General features: G+C 42.3%; 4 protein-coding genes across 9 annotated transcripts in view; 3 read left to right on the top strand and 1 right to left on the bottom strand.

Annotated features, from left to right (window-relative positions):
* The window catches only part of LOC6529385 (broad-complex core protein isoforms 1/2/3/4/5), a 51669-nt gene extending 49569 nt beyond the window's left edge, over window positions 1-2100 (top strand). For 2 of the 3 annotated variants that reach the window (XM_039372892.2, XM_039372890.2), the window contains 2 exons: window positions 35-218; window positions 585-2100. In XM_039372892.2, coding sequence (XP_039228826.1) covers window positions 35-218; window positions 585-881 — 481 coding nt within the window. In that variant the 3' untranslated portion in view covers window positions 882-2100. The remainder of the gene's footprint in view (window positions 1-34; window positions 219-584) is intronic. The other variant, XM_039372891.2, reaches the window with a different exon arrangement.
* LOC120321149 (squamosa promoter-binding-like protein 2) lies at window positions 906-3288 on the top strand. The gene has a single exon (XM_039372895.2). It carries the CDS (start codon window positions 906-908, stop codon window positions 1119-1121), a length of 216 nt encoding a protein of 71 aa, XP_039228829.1. The 3' UTR covers window positions 1122-3288.
* A 435-nt stretch (window positions 3289-3723) lies between these two features.
* LOC6529383 (mannosylglucosyl-3-phosphoglycerate phosphatase) lies at window positions 3724-12646 on the top strand. Of its 3 annotated transcripts, none has more exons than XM_015196689.3 (11): window positions 3724-3892; window positions 5992-6100; window positions 9068-9278; window positions 9513-10119; window positions 10178-10264; window positions 10325-10888; window positions 11129-11643; window positions 11708-11947; window positions 12012-12107; window positions 12172-12242; window positions 12322-12646. In XM_015196689.3, exons 3-11 carry the CDS (start codon window positions 9078-9080, stop codon window positions 12380-12382), a joined length of 2442 nt encoding a protein of 813 aa, XP_015052175.1. In that variant the 5' UTR covers window positions 3724-3892; window positions 5992-6100; window positions 9068-9077; the 3' UTR covers window positions 12383-12646. The 3 variants fall into 3 exon arrangements, with proteins under 3 accessions (XP_015052175.1, XP_039228827.1, XP_039228828.1); XM_039372893.2 differs by having other exon boundaries at window positions 9065-9278; XM_039372894.2 differs by lacking the exons at window positions 3724-3892; window positions 9068-9278.
* Window positions 12647-13425: 779 nt separating this feature from the next.
* On the bottom strand, window positions 13426-17102 carry LOC6529382 (ARF GTPase-activating protein Git). Of its 2 annotated transcripts, XM_015196824.2 has the most exons (8): window positions 16988-17102; window positions 15906-16805; window positions 15556-15712; window positions 15406-15491; window positions 15054-15338; window positions 14492-14682; window positions 14023-14419; window positions 13426-13806 (listed from the first exon to the last, which is right to left on the bottom strand). In XM_015196824.2, exons 2-8 carry the CDS (start codon window positions 16779-16781, stop codon window positions 13603-13605), a joined length of 2196 nt encoding a protein of 731 aa, XP_015052310.1. In that variant the 5' UTR covers window positions 16782-16805; window positions 16988-17102; the 3' UTR covers window positions 13426-13602. The 2 variants fall into 2 exon arrangements, with proteins under 2 accessions (XP_015052310.1, XP_002090387.2); XM_002090351.3 differs by lacking the exon at window positions 16988-17102 and having other exon boundaries at window positions 15906-16946.
* Between the last annotated feature and the right edge of the window lie 189 nt (window positions 17103-17291).

Genomic DNA, 17291 nt, shown 5'->3' with positions numbered 1-17291 from the left:
GCTAATCACCATTTCTGACGTGTATCCCCCACAGCGTTGGCCAAATGTCCATCAACCAGGCGGCCATTCACTATAACCTGCCCTACAGCTCGCTCTACGGCCGCTTCAAGCGCGGCAAATACGACGTGGTGGCCAACACGAGTGGCGTGGCGCTGTTGAACACCTCGGGCAACACCACCGGCAGCATTGAGATTATCGAGCACAGCCAGGAGAATTCGGTACGTAGCCAAGGCAGCTGAATAGCTAAAAGCAAACGCAGCCAACCAACTCTGAACTCCGCCTGCAATAGCACAGAGATAAAAACGAACGCCTATATAAACACATTTTTGATGAATCGATTTTTAGTTACTTTAAAAATCTCGCCTTTTAACTTTGTTAATTTAAATCGTTCAGGATCGATTTGGCGGATCATTAAATATGTTAGTCATTCTCACAACTAAACGATGCTAGTCTTATTAACAAATGCGCAATCAAGTTCTTATTTGCATCCAAACTCGCATCTGCACCTCTGATCTCCCCCACACAAACATGACACGCAATTGCCAGCTTTGACTAACCAAGATAATCAATTTATTTATGCAAAGTTGCATATGTTACAGCAACAGTTCCCGTACAGTCCGTCGCCGCATCCGCCAACGCCGCAGCATCACAGCACGCCGCAGCACCACAGCTCGGCGCAGCAGGGTCCGCCGACGCCGCAGCACATGCAGCAGCACGTGGTGCACATGCAACAGCAGCAGCAGCAGTCGCCCCACCCGGGCCACCATCCGCAGCATATGCAGCAAGACGTGGTTACATCGAGCAGCCAGGTGGTGCACAGCCAACAGCAGCAGCAGCTTCAGCAGATCTATCAGCACCACGGGACGCCGGAGCGTAGTTGAGAATCACTGCATGCTGCGACAATAATGGGCAGCACCGGCAGTGGCGGAGGTGGTGGGGTTGGAGGAGTAGGAGCCAGTACTAGCGGCGGCACGGCGGCCAGTAGCACGCCCTTCGCCAGCATCTCGGCACTGGTCAGCGGACCGTCCAGTGCCCCACCACCGCCGGTAACTGCCAGTGGCTCGTCGGCAGTCAGTGGCGGCACCAGCAAGCGCAAGAAAGCCAACAAGCAAAAGCGTTGAGAGCAGGAGGATGATCAGCCACAAAAGGAGTTGGAAACAATTGCGGCAGTGGCCAGGCCCGAGGACATCAAGTTTAGATTTAATTGCAAGCACTGGAAGCGCAAGCTGCGGCAGTTTCATTTGCTATTGTCCAAACAGTAGTCAGTCAGTCAGTTAGGAAGATATACATATATGAATGACCCACAGACCCACAGACAAAAATTCCCAAGGGTAGGATAAAGCAATCACAAAACCACTTTTCAACTAGATGGACATTAATTACACAACCGAGATGTGTATAAAATGTAAATATATAACGAAATATGCTTTATTTACATTATACGGAACATAGTTATATAGGTTTTAGGTTCGCAAAAGTCCTTTGTTCTAGTTAAGTAAGGTGGAGAAATGAGAAAGATAAAAACATACCTAGATCATAAGAACATGATGAATTTTAGATTTGCCTAGACTCGAAAGTTAATGGATTCGTTTTGGGCTCGCAGTTTTAAGAACACTTTGTTATCAATGGATATAGACACGCGTATTTCTTTTGGACTCGTGACCATTCTGAGGACCTAAAATCAGTAGTTGATTGCGGAATTTCGATCTAGATTGCTTCCCCTTCAAAGTTTTGTTTTAATTTTCGCTTAGTGTGAGACTGAAAGTGCGCCTAAAACTGTAGAAATCCAAGCCCAATATTATAGTGAAGACGCATACAACACAACCCATACATGAATCAAATGCTTTATAACCATATTGTTTGAACGGATAGAACGAATGGGGGAGAATACCTTAACGTAGAATTAAACCAAATTATCAAGGTTCTAGAACTTAAATCATTAGCTTGTAACGACAACAGATTAGATAAGAGAGAAGAACACGAGTTATTTGAATTTAACTGGAGGCGTCCTGAATCAATGAATATTGATTTGAATTCAACTGAATTAAGAACATAGCCAATAAATAAATCTAGAAATGAAGTAATTGCAAGGAAACAACACATGGAATGTATTTTTGATAGAACCGGAAACATAAGCAGCTGAAATTAGCGAATCAAAACGCAAATGTTAATGCTAAGCTCTAAATAATGTCCTTTGAAGTTGCATTCAAACAAAGATTTAAAACAAGCTTGTAAGAAAAATAAACCAATAAATACACACGTATATATATGGATACACAAACCGCTAATTGAACTGTAAAATGTCTTAGTGTAGCCGTGAATGAAAGTTATAATATAACTTTCTTTAAACAAAAAAAACATTATTAGAGCGAGTTTTGGTTACCCTTCGAATGGTGATAGACCTAATTGTTCTATATAAAACCCAGACAACAAATTTACCACGAGGAAATATATTCAAAATTTTGAATTAGTAATTTTAAATCGAAAAATGTATAATAGCTTCCACTAGCGTATCTATATATTTAGGAATCGAGGAATGGATACTGTAAACACCCATCTGAAGTAACTTCAAAACTTTTTGGTTTCATCTCAACTATGCGTGTGCGGAGAACGCTTGGATATCTTTGTATATACATTTGAATAGTTTTTTTAGTTGTTAGTTGACCTAGGGAAACAGGTATCTGAATATTATAAAAATCAAATGTTGCAAATTAATTTATTTTAGCGTTATAGACCCGTAGAACTGAATGCAATATGCTTACCTTAAACTCAACATAATTTAATTCTATTCCTATTATCTTTAGTTGGATTCATTTTAATGTTTTATAGCAAAACTGTATATCATTGTAAATTAATTAAAGCATACAAAGTAGCATCTACAAGAGTTAGAACAACAATAAAAAAGAAATATCATTATAACTTTGTTAAAATTGTCGCAAGAGCAATTAAAAAATGAACCCAGCAACTTGAAGAATCGAAAATGAAGGCGAATTACAGAAACGTAAAAATAATAAAATATTACATTTAAAATTTTAAGCTAACTTAATGTGTAAGAGTAACCTTTAACCACACAATATTATAGCACATTTCGGATTATCAAGTATGCATATGCAGCAAATATCTATTATAAACGGTAAATGTAAACCCAAAAAGAAACACTGAAACAATCTATGTAACAGCCGAAATAGCGAAAACATGTAATAAACAAACAACATTTAATGTAATATTGGTATAACGTAATTTTTAAAGTGAGGTACTATAAATAAAAATTATTGAATAATTACATAACATTGCACTTTTTCACTTAATCTGAATGGTTAGAGGGATGGATCGTTTTTCTTTTACCTAAGAACCCTAGGACTTAATTTTATCGAATTCTTGTGTTCATCAACTGATTAACTATATTTATATGTATATTTATCTAAGCTAGGGCATATTTTGGATGTCCATAACAGCGATTATTTAAGATGGGTATTTTGTTGTAAAGCTGGCATTCATGAAAACTTGAACTATGCTTTTTTGGCGCCCCCGGTTCAAATATAACCGGCTGTAAAGCTTTGTCTCTGTTAACCTGATCTTGGCTTAGGGAGCCACAGTCTTGGCCAACAATGTTAGGGGAGCTTTTCTGTTAGGCGCTTCTCCGTCTCCGCTCAGCTGGCGCATGCTCTCCCACATGTTGAACTTACTTTTGACCGTGCTCACCTAGAAGCGGAAGATGCCAGTCAAAGTTCTGCTTCCCATGTGAACGGTGGTGTTTTGTATTCCGCGTCCGATCGTCTGCACCGATTCCTTTCGCTACGCAGAAGATTTTTTATAAAGAAAAGAAAAAACTTCGCAGACTCAGCTCTTTTCGTTGGCTTCAGAAACAGATTTGATTTTGGAAAAGTAATTTGTAAGTCTTGGTTATAAACAAATTGAATCGCAATCGTGTCGAATGGGGAATCCAGCTTATCAGTGTGGAATTAGCGAGCTAATTGATTAATCAGTACTAATATGTTTATATTCGATTTAAATCAGCGCAATTGAATGTGATGACTTTGTTAAGTGAAAGTGATATGATGTGTGTTCTAATTGAGTGTGAAAATTGCAAATTTATTTTTCCACTTGTATATTTGAGTATGGCGGAAGTGTCAATTTCAAAAATTCGCATGATTGCAGATAATTTTCGAAAAAACAGGACTGTGCATTGAATAAATAATGATAGGCTGAAAATGTGGGGCTAAATCGGGGCAACGAAAGCACGGCCCCAAAGTTAACTGCATAAACAGTTTATTTTTGTATGCCAGAGGACAGCTGCAAGTTCAAGTGTACAAAACTCGTAACCCCCCTGAAATTACATTACGCATGATACACACCAACACACAGATATGTAGATATGTATACATATACATATGTATACACATGGGTACATGGGGAGTATGACGTGGTGTGCGAAAGCCCGTCGCTCAACACGTTCTAAAATATTAACTTAAAAGACAACAGCAAAAAATACGCAACAATAATAACAGCTACCAAACAACGTGCTTATTAAGAGAGCCCAGTGAGGGGTTATAAATATTGGGAGAGAGCGAGAGTTCGAGGAAGCAGCCCCACGAAAAGCTTCCTCTCAAGAGAGAAATGTTCTTCCTTCTTCCTCTCTCTCTCTTTCTCTCTAGAAAACACAGCTGATTGTCAGAATGTTGGCCTCAAATACCCCTAGATAACAACCCACCTTGCACCTCCCATTGCCTCCTCCACCCACAAAAACCACCTCAAAAAACCCACTTTTGTTCTTACAACAAGTGCCGCTGCTGGCGAAAAGTGTTTGCTGATGTTTGCCGTGTTTTGACCATTTGAACTTGGCACCAAGAAAGTGGGTCTTGACTACTCGCACGTAGTGTGGCCACATTTTGGGGGTCTTTTCTAGGTTGCTTGACCTTGAAGTCCACGAAATTTATTTCGTTTTAAAAATAAACACCTGAAATGACATGTTTCAAAACTTTCTCTTGTTTTCAACAAGTGGGAAATTATATGCTTGGCTTTACGTTCACTTAATTGTTTATATTTTATGCTTACTAGTAGTAGAAGTATTGTTAAAATAATGTAATAAATTGTACAGCCTTAGGTAAAATTTATGAATTTAAAAAATAATTATTGTTTCATTATCTAACTCAATTGTCAGCATTTGTGATGGACTGCTCTTCAATTAAAGACGTGCCTTCAAAGGCAAAAGGCTTAGGTTACATCTTTGAAGGCGTTTTGATTGATTACCCAGCAATTGGAAAGTTGAAACAATCACTTTCAAAAGTTTTTAATAGACAAGACAAATAATTAAAGACCTTACTCTAAATAAAAACACAACCCACAACAGGTGCGATCGAATCTTTGACTTTGAAAGTTCGATTAGCGGCTTGAGAGGAGCAGCCAGAAAATAACGAGTATGAGTGTAGTAAAATTAAAAGCCAGTCAAGTCAAGTGGTGGTGCGTGGCTGCCACTATATACTATGTGGCTGATAGAAGTATTGTTTGCTGTTTTCAAGAGCAACCCCATCGGAGTGTGGGTGGTAAAAATAGACCATCGGTGTTACAGGTTACAATGATTCAGCGTCGTATAAGGGAAAGATGAAACAAACATGCCGGAAAAAAAAACAAGGTACAAAACTAAAATGAACTACTTTTAGTTAGAGCAACGGATAGATACTTTACATGAGTTTATTATTGATCTCAGATGATATGATCGCCATTAGATTGTAAACCTATTAGTCTGTTAATCCTATAAAACTCTTTTTTTTATATATTTGACACAATATGTTTTAGTTTAAGTAAACTAAATTACTAGAAATAATAACATATATGAAGACATTGGAATATATGCTGTGCCATTCCCATATGTGGGGCTGCCTGTAAATTGTACCACAATTTATAAAATTTAGCAACTTTAACTTAGCGTACGGCAAGTTGGTCTGAGTATCCTTTTTCCTGCATTATTTAACAAGTTTCCTTACTTTGCAGTTTGCTGGCATCTCACACAACGAACGCCCCGAAAATCAGTTGCTGGGCAACCCCTACTAAAGAACGGAAAATCGAAAAGGGAGGAGGACCCACTGAAACTTACACGCAAGTGAGTAAATAACTGCCTGTAACTGACGGTCGTTAGGTGAAATTATCAATTATGCAATTAAAAGGGGGGGTAGAAATTGCTGAAGTCGAGTATCTCAGCTAAAAGTTATTAAAACTTTCGCCCGCTGCAAGTATTGATCTAAATTAAATGCCAAGGCTAGAGAGGTATTAAAATAGTTTAACGGGTTGGTTTAAGAACCTATGGTCATAACGTAGCTCAAATAGTTATAAGGGTTGTAAGGACTTATACAGTAACTTTTTCGTCATGTTTGAGAACCATATGTGCTCACTTCTGAAGTAATGTGGAAATGCCCTTAATAATTTATTCCTGAGTTGCTGTTTGAGTTTCCTCTTTTCTCATTACACATTTCATTTCCGTTTCGCTCGGCCCCAAATGAAAATGTTACAGGGCAATCGGACGTATACGTAATATGCTAATCAACTGTTGTTGCCAACAAGCTGGTGATAAACCAAGTACAAACCCCAACCTTTTGGCACAACTGTTGCAAAAGTAACTTTTCGCTTGTGAGTGAGAGTGTGAGACTGGATAACAGGGCTCCTCCTTCGGATGTACACATGTAGAAAATCAGGCGCAATTCTGCTCACTTCACAGCCTAGTCTCAACCTTCCCTGTGGCCCTGCGCCTTTGCCTGCGCCTTCGCCCAATTGACCCTTAACCCTTGCCTTGGGGTGTCTCTCACCTGCCGGAACGTAGCTTGCTCAGGAGTCAAGGGCATCAGACACACACACTCATGCAAATTGCATGCCTGATTTCCCCAATTGATTGCATGCAATTGTTTTTTCCTTCGACTTCCACTTGTTTGCTCATCCCGAGCCAAATCCTTGCTAAGCGAAAACAGAACGAATGCCAATGTTAAGTAAGTGAAAATGCTCAAACATTATTCAGCAGTGTTTCCAGCTGGTTGATTCAAAAGGGCAGCCCTTGAAAATGTGATTCTCGTTTTCGTGTCCCTCTTCAACTGTTGCACATTCGTAAATCAGAGCTGTCATGTCCGAATGCATGTCTCATTTTGGTCTGAATTCACTTATGAAATGCATACCCTTTCAATGGGAGCTACACAAGATCAAAATAAAATATACTATTTAAAGTAAAACATTGATTAACTAACTATCATAAAATCCCCCTGCATAAAAGAATTCAACTAGTAAAGTTTTCAGGGTTAAAGCCCCATCTGTATAAAGAAGTTTCAAATTAATAATTCATTTTGGGTAGAAAACTGTATAAAAATAAACAATATTTTTGAGAGGGTGTGCGCCACTTTGCTTCCCCAGCGAAGTCCAAATATTTACGGTGTTTGTTTGGTGTGCGCGAATTGTGAAATGAGATTTTGCGGTTGCCACTTTGTGTTTCGCTGGATGTTTCTGCATGAACGCTTAATGGGCATATCAGTGCAGTTTGGTACCGGGGTAAACAGCACTTACCTAAAATATGAAATTAATTATGTCTGGTCCGGTGGATTCGATTATAGTGAAGTTCTGCCAACAAAAACATTGACACTGACACGCGAAACTCACTTCGGTGGGCTTTAATTAGGGCTTTAGCAAAATAAACTAAGCATGTGTGTAATTAAATATTCAACTGATTGGCCTACGGCTACCAACAACTGCTTTTAAAGACAGTTGAAGCTGGAAACTCACTACTCACAAAGTTGGGCGCTTGAAAATGGAACTTACTCGCCTGCCAGCTTGCCATTTGTGAGCATTTCCTGCCCGGCTGCAATTCATTTCCCATGTCCTGCCAGAATCTACAGCTTATCTTTTGCCGTCAGCTTAGTGCACGACCTGAAGAAGATGCCAATCACATTTGACCTTGTTTCGCACGGCCAACGCTGCGTATGAGCTATGTTGGCTTGTTGCTTTCCCATTATCAATGTCAATGTGCTCTCTAAGAACTTGGTGTATCCGTGAGATACTTTCCGTCCTAATCTCTCTGTATCGCACATTGCTTTTGCAATTCGCTGATTTAATGGCAAATTTGGCAGACAGAATAAGAGCAAATAATAAGGATTCCCATTCGTAGGTCATGAGCAACATTACACTTTGTTGCAAAATTGATTTCCTTTTGCGCTTTATTTACAATCACCTCTCTGTGCACTTTTATGCTCTCAGCCTTATCATTGTTTGTATATTTTTATATATTTTGCATCGAAGAAAATTATATTCATTTTGCTTAAGCAATCGCACTTGTGTTTTGCATTTCAAGTGGTGCGGGTCTTGTGTTGTTTTTATATTTAGCGCGAAATTACGAAATTTGCCTACCTTTTTGTTTTACAAATCGAAAAAAAATGCACCTAAGTCGCTTCCGTTTTTTGCGAGGCGTTTTGTGAGTTAAACAAAAGCTATATTTTCATGATCTGACACCTCAGTTTATTGTTTGACTTTTTCTCCTTTGTTGTGGACTCTAGAGTGCACAAATTGGCAGCTGAAAAAACTGCAATTCAATTTACATATACGTGATATGTACTCTTTTTATTTTTCGCTGCTATTTTGCAACTGAATATTAATAATTAATATTACATATATTTTACTTGAAGGTAGATTAAAGTTTTTATTAATTAATTTAATTTCTCTTATTTTGATTATTTTATATATTCTGAAAGCAACCTTTACATGCTTTTTATAACTTCTTAAGAATAAAATGTTTAGTTTAGTTGATTTTCGTATTGCCTATATTACTGACTTACTTTCAAAATCATACTTTAAATATTTTGAAAAACAAATTAAACTGAATTAATACGAATATTGAAGTAATTGAAACACTTAGTATCGTAGGATAATTGCATTGAATAATAAGTAGGCGCGCTAAAGTATTACGACTTGCTCACATTTGTAACTATCTGAGCAGTCAGATCCCGAAAACGATTAAGCATTAAGCTCACCTCTCAAGTCGAGTCTATCACCAATCTCTTGTGTGCCATTTTCATTTTGGTCTTTCCTAACCAAGCAGCGTCTGTAGGATGAGCAATGCAGGAGTCGACGGAGGAGGAGGAGGCGGTGGAGGATCGGGTGCCGGATCAGGATCAGGATCGACAACAGTGCCGCCCACCACGCCCCCACCCACAGGCCATGGATCCACGCGCCGCCTGAGCCACCTGACGGGCAGTGGCCGTTCGGGAGGAGCCGCCGCCATGGGCAATGTGGTGGGCTGGCTGAAGCAGGTTCTGTCCACACCCAAATATCCAAAATGTGTCCCGAATCGATGTTGAACCACCCAGCACGATACATAGTGTATTACACCCAGAAACACTATGATATATGTAACTGCACCCCTTAGCTTTTGTGTTGTATCCACCCGCCTGATTCTTTTTTTGCCCCTGATGTCCTTCGATGTCGTTAAGGATTCCCTCCAAAAGCACTTGGTGATTTATGCATCGCTTTCCAATCTTTTGCAGGCTTCCATTGAGGTGCGAGACGCCGGCACACGAACTTTGTCGATGCTGCAGAGCAGCAACCCGAATTTTCGATCCCTGGACCTATCTCTGGGCACGCCCACACCAACCACACCCACCTCCAGCGAAATTCCAGCTGCTCCAGCCAGTGCCACCGCCTCGTTAAGTGGCTCCACGCTGCAATTCGGACCGGAGGAATCAGAGGAAGGATCCGCTGCCGGAGGAAGCGAATCGCTGACGCCACTTAATGCCAGGGAGCTCCTGACGAGACCCACACGCGCCTACGCCTCCGTCAGCCAGCCCCAAAGTCCAAGACATCGAGGATCCGGCGGCGGGACCGTTTCCGGATCTCGAATCATCACACACGGCCTGACCGGACGCTCCACATCGATATCCTCGCAGCTGGAGAAGACCAAGAAGCTGCTGAAAATGACCGAGGGCGAGGACAAGCCGCTGACCATTTTGCACTACAACGATGTCTACAACATTGAGTCCATGGCGGAAACGGAGCCTGTTGGAGGGGCAGCCAGATTCGCCACGGCCATCAAGAGCTTCGCGCACCTGAATCCGCTCGTGCTTTTCAGCGGTGATGCCTTCTCGCCGAGCATGTGTAAGTATTCAATAGATATATTTATATTGAGACTTAAAGGTATATTTTGTCATTGCAGTGAGCACCTTTACCCAGGGTGAACAGATGATTCCTGTGCTTAATTCGGTGGGAACACATTGTGCCGTCTTTGGCAACCACGATTTTGGTAAGAAGTCGACTATCCGAGAGCTTTAGAATGCATTTTCTAACCTATAATCCTCTTTAGATCACGGCTTGGATGTGCTGGTAAAACTGATCAAGCAGACGGAATTCCCCTGGCTCATGTCCAATGTGGTGGACAACGAAACCGGTCGTCCATTGGGCGGTGGAAAGATCTCGCACTTCATACTACACAATCAGATATCCATTGGCTTAATTGGACTGGTGGAGCGGGAGTGGTTGGAGACCCTGCCCACCATCGATCCAAATGAGGTGACCTACATCGATTACGTGGAGGCGGGAAATAAGCTGGCCCGCGAGCTGAGAAACGAGGGATGTGACCTCATCATTGCCCTTACCCACATGCGTACTCCCAACGATATTAATCTGGCCGAGAAGTGCAGCGGCATCGATATTATTCTTGGTGGTCACGATCACGTCCGCGAGGTGACCGAAATCAAGGGCAAAATGATCGTCAAATCGGGCACGGACTTCCAGCAGTTCTCCGTCATCACAATCGAGCGGGATGCCGCCAATCGTGAACACTTCACAACGGACGTCAAGTGCTTTGATGTGACGGCCAAAATTCCGGAGGATCCGGAGCTGAAACAGGAGCTCTCCAAATATGCCAGTAGGTGGACAAGTTAAAGGAATACCAGTTTCTTGATTAGTTTTGGGTTGCGTGCCACAGAAATGTGTTTAATATCTGACAGTGATTGACTTTATTCATTTTCATCGGTAGAGTTATCTGTGGCACGCAAATCAACCGAGTGACGTTCTTTGCTCAATGCATCGCTATCCTGGAAATCATTAGAGAAGATTCTCTTTTAGATTAATGAATCACGCTAATCAATTTCTTTGCTCCTTACAGAGTTCATCGAGAGCAAGCTTTCGGATATAATGGGCATCTTCAGTGTGGAATTAGATGGCCGTTTTTCCCGCGTGCGGACCCAGGAAACAAATCTGGGCAACTGGGTGTGCGACGTAGTGTTGGCCGCCGTCGGAGCCGATGTGGTTATCTTGAATGGCGGCACCTTCCGTTCGGATCGAGTGCATCCGGTGGGTGCCTTTACCATGGGCGATCTGGTAAACGTTATCCCCATGCGGGACCCACTGATCCTGCTCGAAGTCAAGGGTAAAATACTGTGGCAGGCGCTGGAGAATGGAGTTTCTGCCTATCCCAAGCTGGAGGGAAGGTTCCCTCAGGTGTCCGGCATCAGTTTTGCCTTCGATCCGCAGGCGGAGCCCGGCAAACGTATTGACCCGCAACTTATCCAGGTGGGTGACGAGTACCTCAACCTAGAACAGTCCTACAAGTTGTGCGTCAAGAGCTACATCTTCATGGGGTGTGATGGCTACACCATGTTCAAGGACGCAACTGTGCTGGTAAGTCGGAAATTTACATTGGTTTTTAAGTTCTAGTTTTCAAGCAACTATTAACCCATTTCAGATGGATGATGATGCTTGTCCGGAGTTGGGAATTACCCTGCAGAACCATTTCAAGGCCATCAATTCCAGAAAGTGTGGACAAAACACTAAGCACCGCCAGTCGCTGGTCACACTTTCCCGGAGGCATAGCCTGGTGCAGTGCTTGGATAGTATGGATCTGGATGGCCCATCACCCATCCGCAAATTGTCCGTGGGTCACCACAACAAGTCGATGGACTTGACGCATGGCAATTCTCAGAAGGTATTTGCGGTTGGATAAAAGTATGCATAAATTTATCATCTAACTAATATTTACTCCTTGAAAGATGCTGCGACGTGCGTCATTGGATGACCTGGAGCAGTCCACCTGCGATTTGGCGCCTCAATTGGAGCACCGTATCGTTATGATACAAAATGAAGAAGTAAAATGCAATATTCTGTACATTTAATAGATCAATTGACAACGAAAAATTCATATTTCCGCAGCATCACCGACAGTTGCTGTTCAAAAAGGAGACGCACATAATGAATTCAACAATCACCGAAGCCGAGGACGAGTAAAGAATTACCAAGAGTCATTTGATTAACCATTTGCATTTAATTTATTGTATTTTTATTTCTTTTCCGTTCTTCTAGTTACAAGAAAATAAGACAACTTAATTTAGGGGCAGGTACCGATGTGGAGAGAAATATTTGAGTAGGGGTTAGGCAAAAGCAAAGCGAAGATATACCCTTTAGCTAGTTAGATAGTTGGCAGATCTGTGGGATCGTGTCCTATATTATTACCGTTTATTGTTAAAGCTCCTCTGTTTTTTCGGCTAAGTTTTGTTGTGAGCGTTTGTAAGACTTCCCCAGCGATGTACGAGTAGTATGAACAGGATATTGATATTGTATATGTATACCTAAAGCTTACCGCTAGTTTAATTTACATTTAATTAGATAAACTGATTTACACCAGCAACTGATTATTGTACTGTAATTACAGAGCAGCCCTTATGTTTTGTGATCTAGATAACGAAAGAAGTTTGAGCCGAGCTTTGGGAAACCTCCCGATATTCCAAGTAGTTGCTTTACAAACCCCTAGTCCCCGAACACAATCAAATACTGTAGGTTGTACGCAAACAAATAGAAACACTGGACCGCGACGAGGAGGACTACGAGTAGCAAACTGAAGGGGCACGCCGATGTAAAGTGAATGTTAAGCAATATTTTAGACAATGCACCTAGATTTTGAATGTCAAAATGGGATGTGTATATTTTTATGGACGCTTTTGGTGCGCTTGAACATGGCAGAGCATATTGTTTTTTAGAGAACGCGAGCACCACTCACGTGCAACACTCATGGATAAATGCTTTAATCTTAAATAGTTCCTTGAACTTGCACACCACCAACACGAGTGTATTTTGATCCATAGGCGAGGTCAGAACAAAAGCCAGAGCAGTGGCAGCTACCCACTCAATTACACAAAGTTAAACAATAAGTAGAGGAAGCCACTTATATGTACTCCATGCTTAACTGATTGTCCATGCTTAAAACGTACAGTTAACTAAAGTGAACAATATACAGGCTCAACGTGCACCTGATAATTAAAATTATAAAGGACCCATAAATATATATATACACAGATATCGTAAATCTGTCCACCTCCTTTGTCTCCCTTTAACTTTGAGGGCCAATCCTTCAACACTTTTAAACTATTTTGCAATGGGTCATTAGCCCGTAGAAGAACGCATTTTGTGTATATTGAACGAAGTACATTGATTTATGTAAACATTTATTAAATACATAAACTATATGTAAAGGGGATTCTTTAAATTGGCGGAAGCACTTTTGTTAGTCGGCAGGGCACTAAAGTGGTTGGTTAATACTTCAAAAAGAGTGAGTTATACTTCTACATCGATTGCGTTTTGGGCGCCTCAATAAAACTGCAACACCAAAGTCTTTATGGCACTGGCAATGTGGAAGGCGCAGTCGCGCACCTCCAAGGTGTTCTTCTGTATGGCCTGCTTGTCATCCGACTCGATGGCTTTCTGCAGATTCTCGCACTCGTGCTGGATGAGAATGTTCTGGCGGGTCAGCAGTTTAAGGGTCTCGCGAGTCGGGTCACTGGCATTCGGAGGCTAAAATATGTTTACAATTATAAAACATCCTTATAAAGGGAAGCAGGCAAAATGTTGCCAGTTGTATGGATCTCTGTATCATAAATGGCTTCACAAGCTGTTTTTGAAAAATCATATCCAGACTTATCTAGGTTTGATTTTAGCTTTATAATAACAAAAATAGATCAACAGACATTTATGCGAAACCCATAGGGATTATATTTCTGTCCATCTTACCAAGTTGGCATAAAGGGCAATTAAATCAGTCACGGCACTGCGAATAAGATCTCCATGTGGAGCAATCGATTGCTTTTGATCCTCCGGCACTGGCTGCATTGCTCTTATGAGCTCCTTTAGACAGCGCGTCACCAAGTCGGAGCGCACTTTGACTTCCTCACCAAAGGGTTTGCCATCCCCAGCCATTTGGTACATGCTGGTCGTATTCCGGATATCTGTATGGCCCTTTGCCACGTTGGGAACCAATCGACGCTCGTACATGCTGGCTGGACGCTTAATGGTCGACTGATTTGATGAATCATTGGAAGAGCCGCTTTCCCCATTGGCAGTCCCACCTTCAGGAAGCGACAGAGGCTCGTGCTCTGTATCCGGACTGCTCAAGCTCAGATCAATGCGACTATGCAAAGGTTAATTAAAAACAAATCATAAAATAAAAGCAGGCTTAATAAATTCAAATAATAAATCTCACAGTGGCTCATCGTACACGCTGTTGTTGGATGCGCTCGAGAACTTGGACTTGAGCTGCGAGTTCTCGCTGGACAGCATCTGCACTACGTTCTTTAGCTGATTGATCTCCGATTTATAATCGCTCAACTGTTTGCGCAGCGTTTCCATTTCGTTGTGCGAATTCGCGTTGCGCGGTGGCGTATGCACAATAGCCTAAGTAAAATAAAGCAAAAAACAAGGATAATAAATCAACATAAAACAAGGAAAACTAAATTATTACAAAATCTTTAAAAATAAATAATACACAAAAACAAAAGGCGAGACAGACAAATCACGGAACCAACTACAACTTATTTAAACTACATTTTCACAAGTATCCGCTAGTTTTATTGAGGCTTATATTCTACATTTGGACTTCTACCTTCGAAAATGGATTAGGTTGCCTAAAATCAGGGAGCTATAGTGCCCTGGCCTACGGATGAACACAATGGGTACAGCACGGGTTGTCTACATGTCAGTCTTCGCTTACGCTTCTAGCCGAAGCTATTGTTCAGCTTGAGTATCTTTTGCCGCATTAGGTTTACCTGCTGGGCCATTGGTGGCACTGGGGCATAGTCATCATCGCTGGCCACCGGATCATATATGGGCTCGTCGTCCGACAGATTCGGATCATGGCCGCCCTGCTCGAACGAGCCGAGCAGCATGGAGTTGTTGGCATACGGCAGCGATTGCAGCGACTGTTGCCCGGGCACTGGGGCATCCATTGGACGCAGGTTGGCCATATTTTGCCGCCTCATGGCATCCACGAGCACGTCGGTCAACAGACCAGTAAACTCGCCGCGATTGAAGCGTGCCAATTTCTGACGACCCTGTAGACGAAACCATGTCAATGAATGAAGGTTCGAATCATTTCATTAATGTATCGCGAGGTCAAACCTGATTGCGCGTGGCGCTCAAAAATGGATTAGCCGGCAAAAATGGAACAGTTGCATGATCAGCATTCAGGGTGCTTGTCGACCAGACTGTATGGTTACGAAAAATACGATTTTTTTCTCTTGTTTTGTTATGTTTTGTACTCATACTCACTGGCTTCGCACTCGCGTCTGTCTACCTCATCGTAAAGGTCCATGACCAGCTCCTCAAACATCTTATTTGGCACGAGTTGCAGTTTTCCACGGGCAATCTTCAGCTGCTCGCTTATGTCGGCGCCATTGGCATCCGGAATAATCATGTGTCGGCCACTCTAAGTATGAAATGATTAATTAAACAACTGAGAAATTAGTAGGGTATGCAGTAGAGTGCTACAAAGGTGGAGTCATCTTTGGTACACGTTATTTAGAACTAGCTGTTTTGCTTCAGCATAATGCCAATTAAAGTGTAATTTCATTCTCGCTGGTCTCGGGACCAAATGCAATAGATGAAAGATATAAACTCACCGCATGGTCGGGCTTTTTGCCACCCAGGAAGGTGATGATCCTGTCGGTGACATCGTACATTGCATCAAGCAGTCTTTCGGCGATGGTGTTATGATTGTTGGCTCTGGCCAGTTCCAGAGGAGTCATTCCATTGCCATCCAAGGCATTCACATCGGCCCCATAGATGAGCAGCATCTCGATTTGCGACGCCTGGCCGAACTTGGCAGCCATGTGAAGGGGCGTTGATAGTTTGTCCTCGTGGTAGTAATTAGGGTCTGCACCCTGAACCAAGAAGCGCAGTGAGGTCTCTAGATTACTGGTCCTCACGCTGGCGTGGAGTTGTCTACTCAGTTCTTGTTCCAGACTGCCCACAGAGCCGTTGCCATCATCATCATCTTGGAGACTGGGTTTTAGCACGAACGTAAGATTCACATGCTTAGCTTTGATGAAATCGGATTTGGTGGGATGAAGTGCATCCTTGGGCGTGGGTTTCCGCCAGCGTGGCACGTGCTTTCCTCCAGTGGAATTGGTGCTGCCATCCAGCAGATGGTGCTCCCACACGCTGTTGGCTCCATGGGCGTTCAGTGAGTTGACAAAGTTCAGAATCGAGGGTTCCCAGTTTCCCTGGCGCAGAGACTTCACAATGGAGATGTGCCTGCCCAGACTGCGGTGCACAGAGCAGCAGTCGGCGCAGAGCAGGATGCCCCGGTTGATGCTCGCCCAGGATGGATCACCAGCTCCGCAGTCGCCACAAACTTCAGTTTGCAGACGGGATTTCCCCCTCGACATCTTGGTTCTGGTCGAAATCGTAGGCGTGGCTGGATCGGAATGATCCAAATCCGGCGGCGCTATAAATAACTTCCTGTGCGCTTCGATTATACTGCTGGCGAAACACATTCAGCATTCCAAGACGCTCACAAGCTGCAGGGGAGATACGAAAAATAGAACACCGAAGTTGAAAAAAACTCGGACAAACTCAAGTGGCTTCGTTGTGAGTCAGTTGCGAACTGTTTGCATTCTGATTGGAAATCGGGAAGGCTGGCGGTAAAAGGTCAGATGTGAGCAACTGGGGCTCACCCCTGGCCATCAATTAGGAAAATTACTTTTAATTAAACGCGGGGAGCAGCAGAAGAAAACATTTGCGGATCCCTTTTTAGAATTTGTTTTATTTTTTTTGCGAGGCAGTGTGACCAAGTAATAGCACTTGCAAAGCGCCAGGTTTGAAGTGACAATGCTGACAAATGAAGCAGCTGTGTTTGCTCGCTTTCAAGCGGTTTTAAATACTTTAATTGAAAAGCTATTAAAGAAAAGCGAAAATGTATTTAATCAAATTTTAGAAATGCACTACAATCCCTAAAAATCAAAAACCAAGCAGATGTACCTTTCAGAACCGGCCTTGCCAGACTT

This window comes from Drosophila yakuba, chromosome 2R (assembly GCF_016746365.2).
Source record: "Drosophila yakuba strain Tai18E2 chromosome 2R, Prin_Dyak_Tai18E2_2.1, whole genome shotgun sequence".
Lineage (NCBI taxonomy): Eukaryota > Metazoa > Arthropoda > Insecta > Diptera > Drosophilidae > Drosophila > Drosophila yakuba.
Note: the sequence above shows the minus strand (reverse complement) of the source record. Positions and strands in the feature narration are given on the sequence as shown.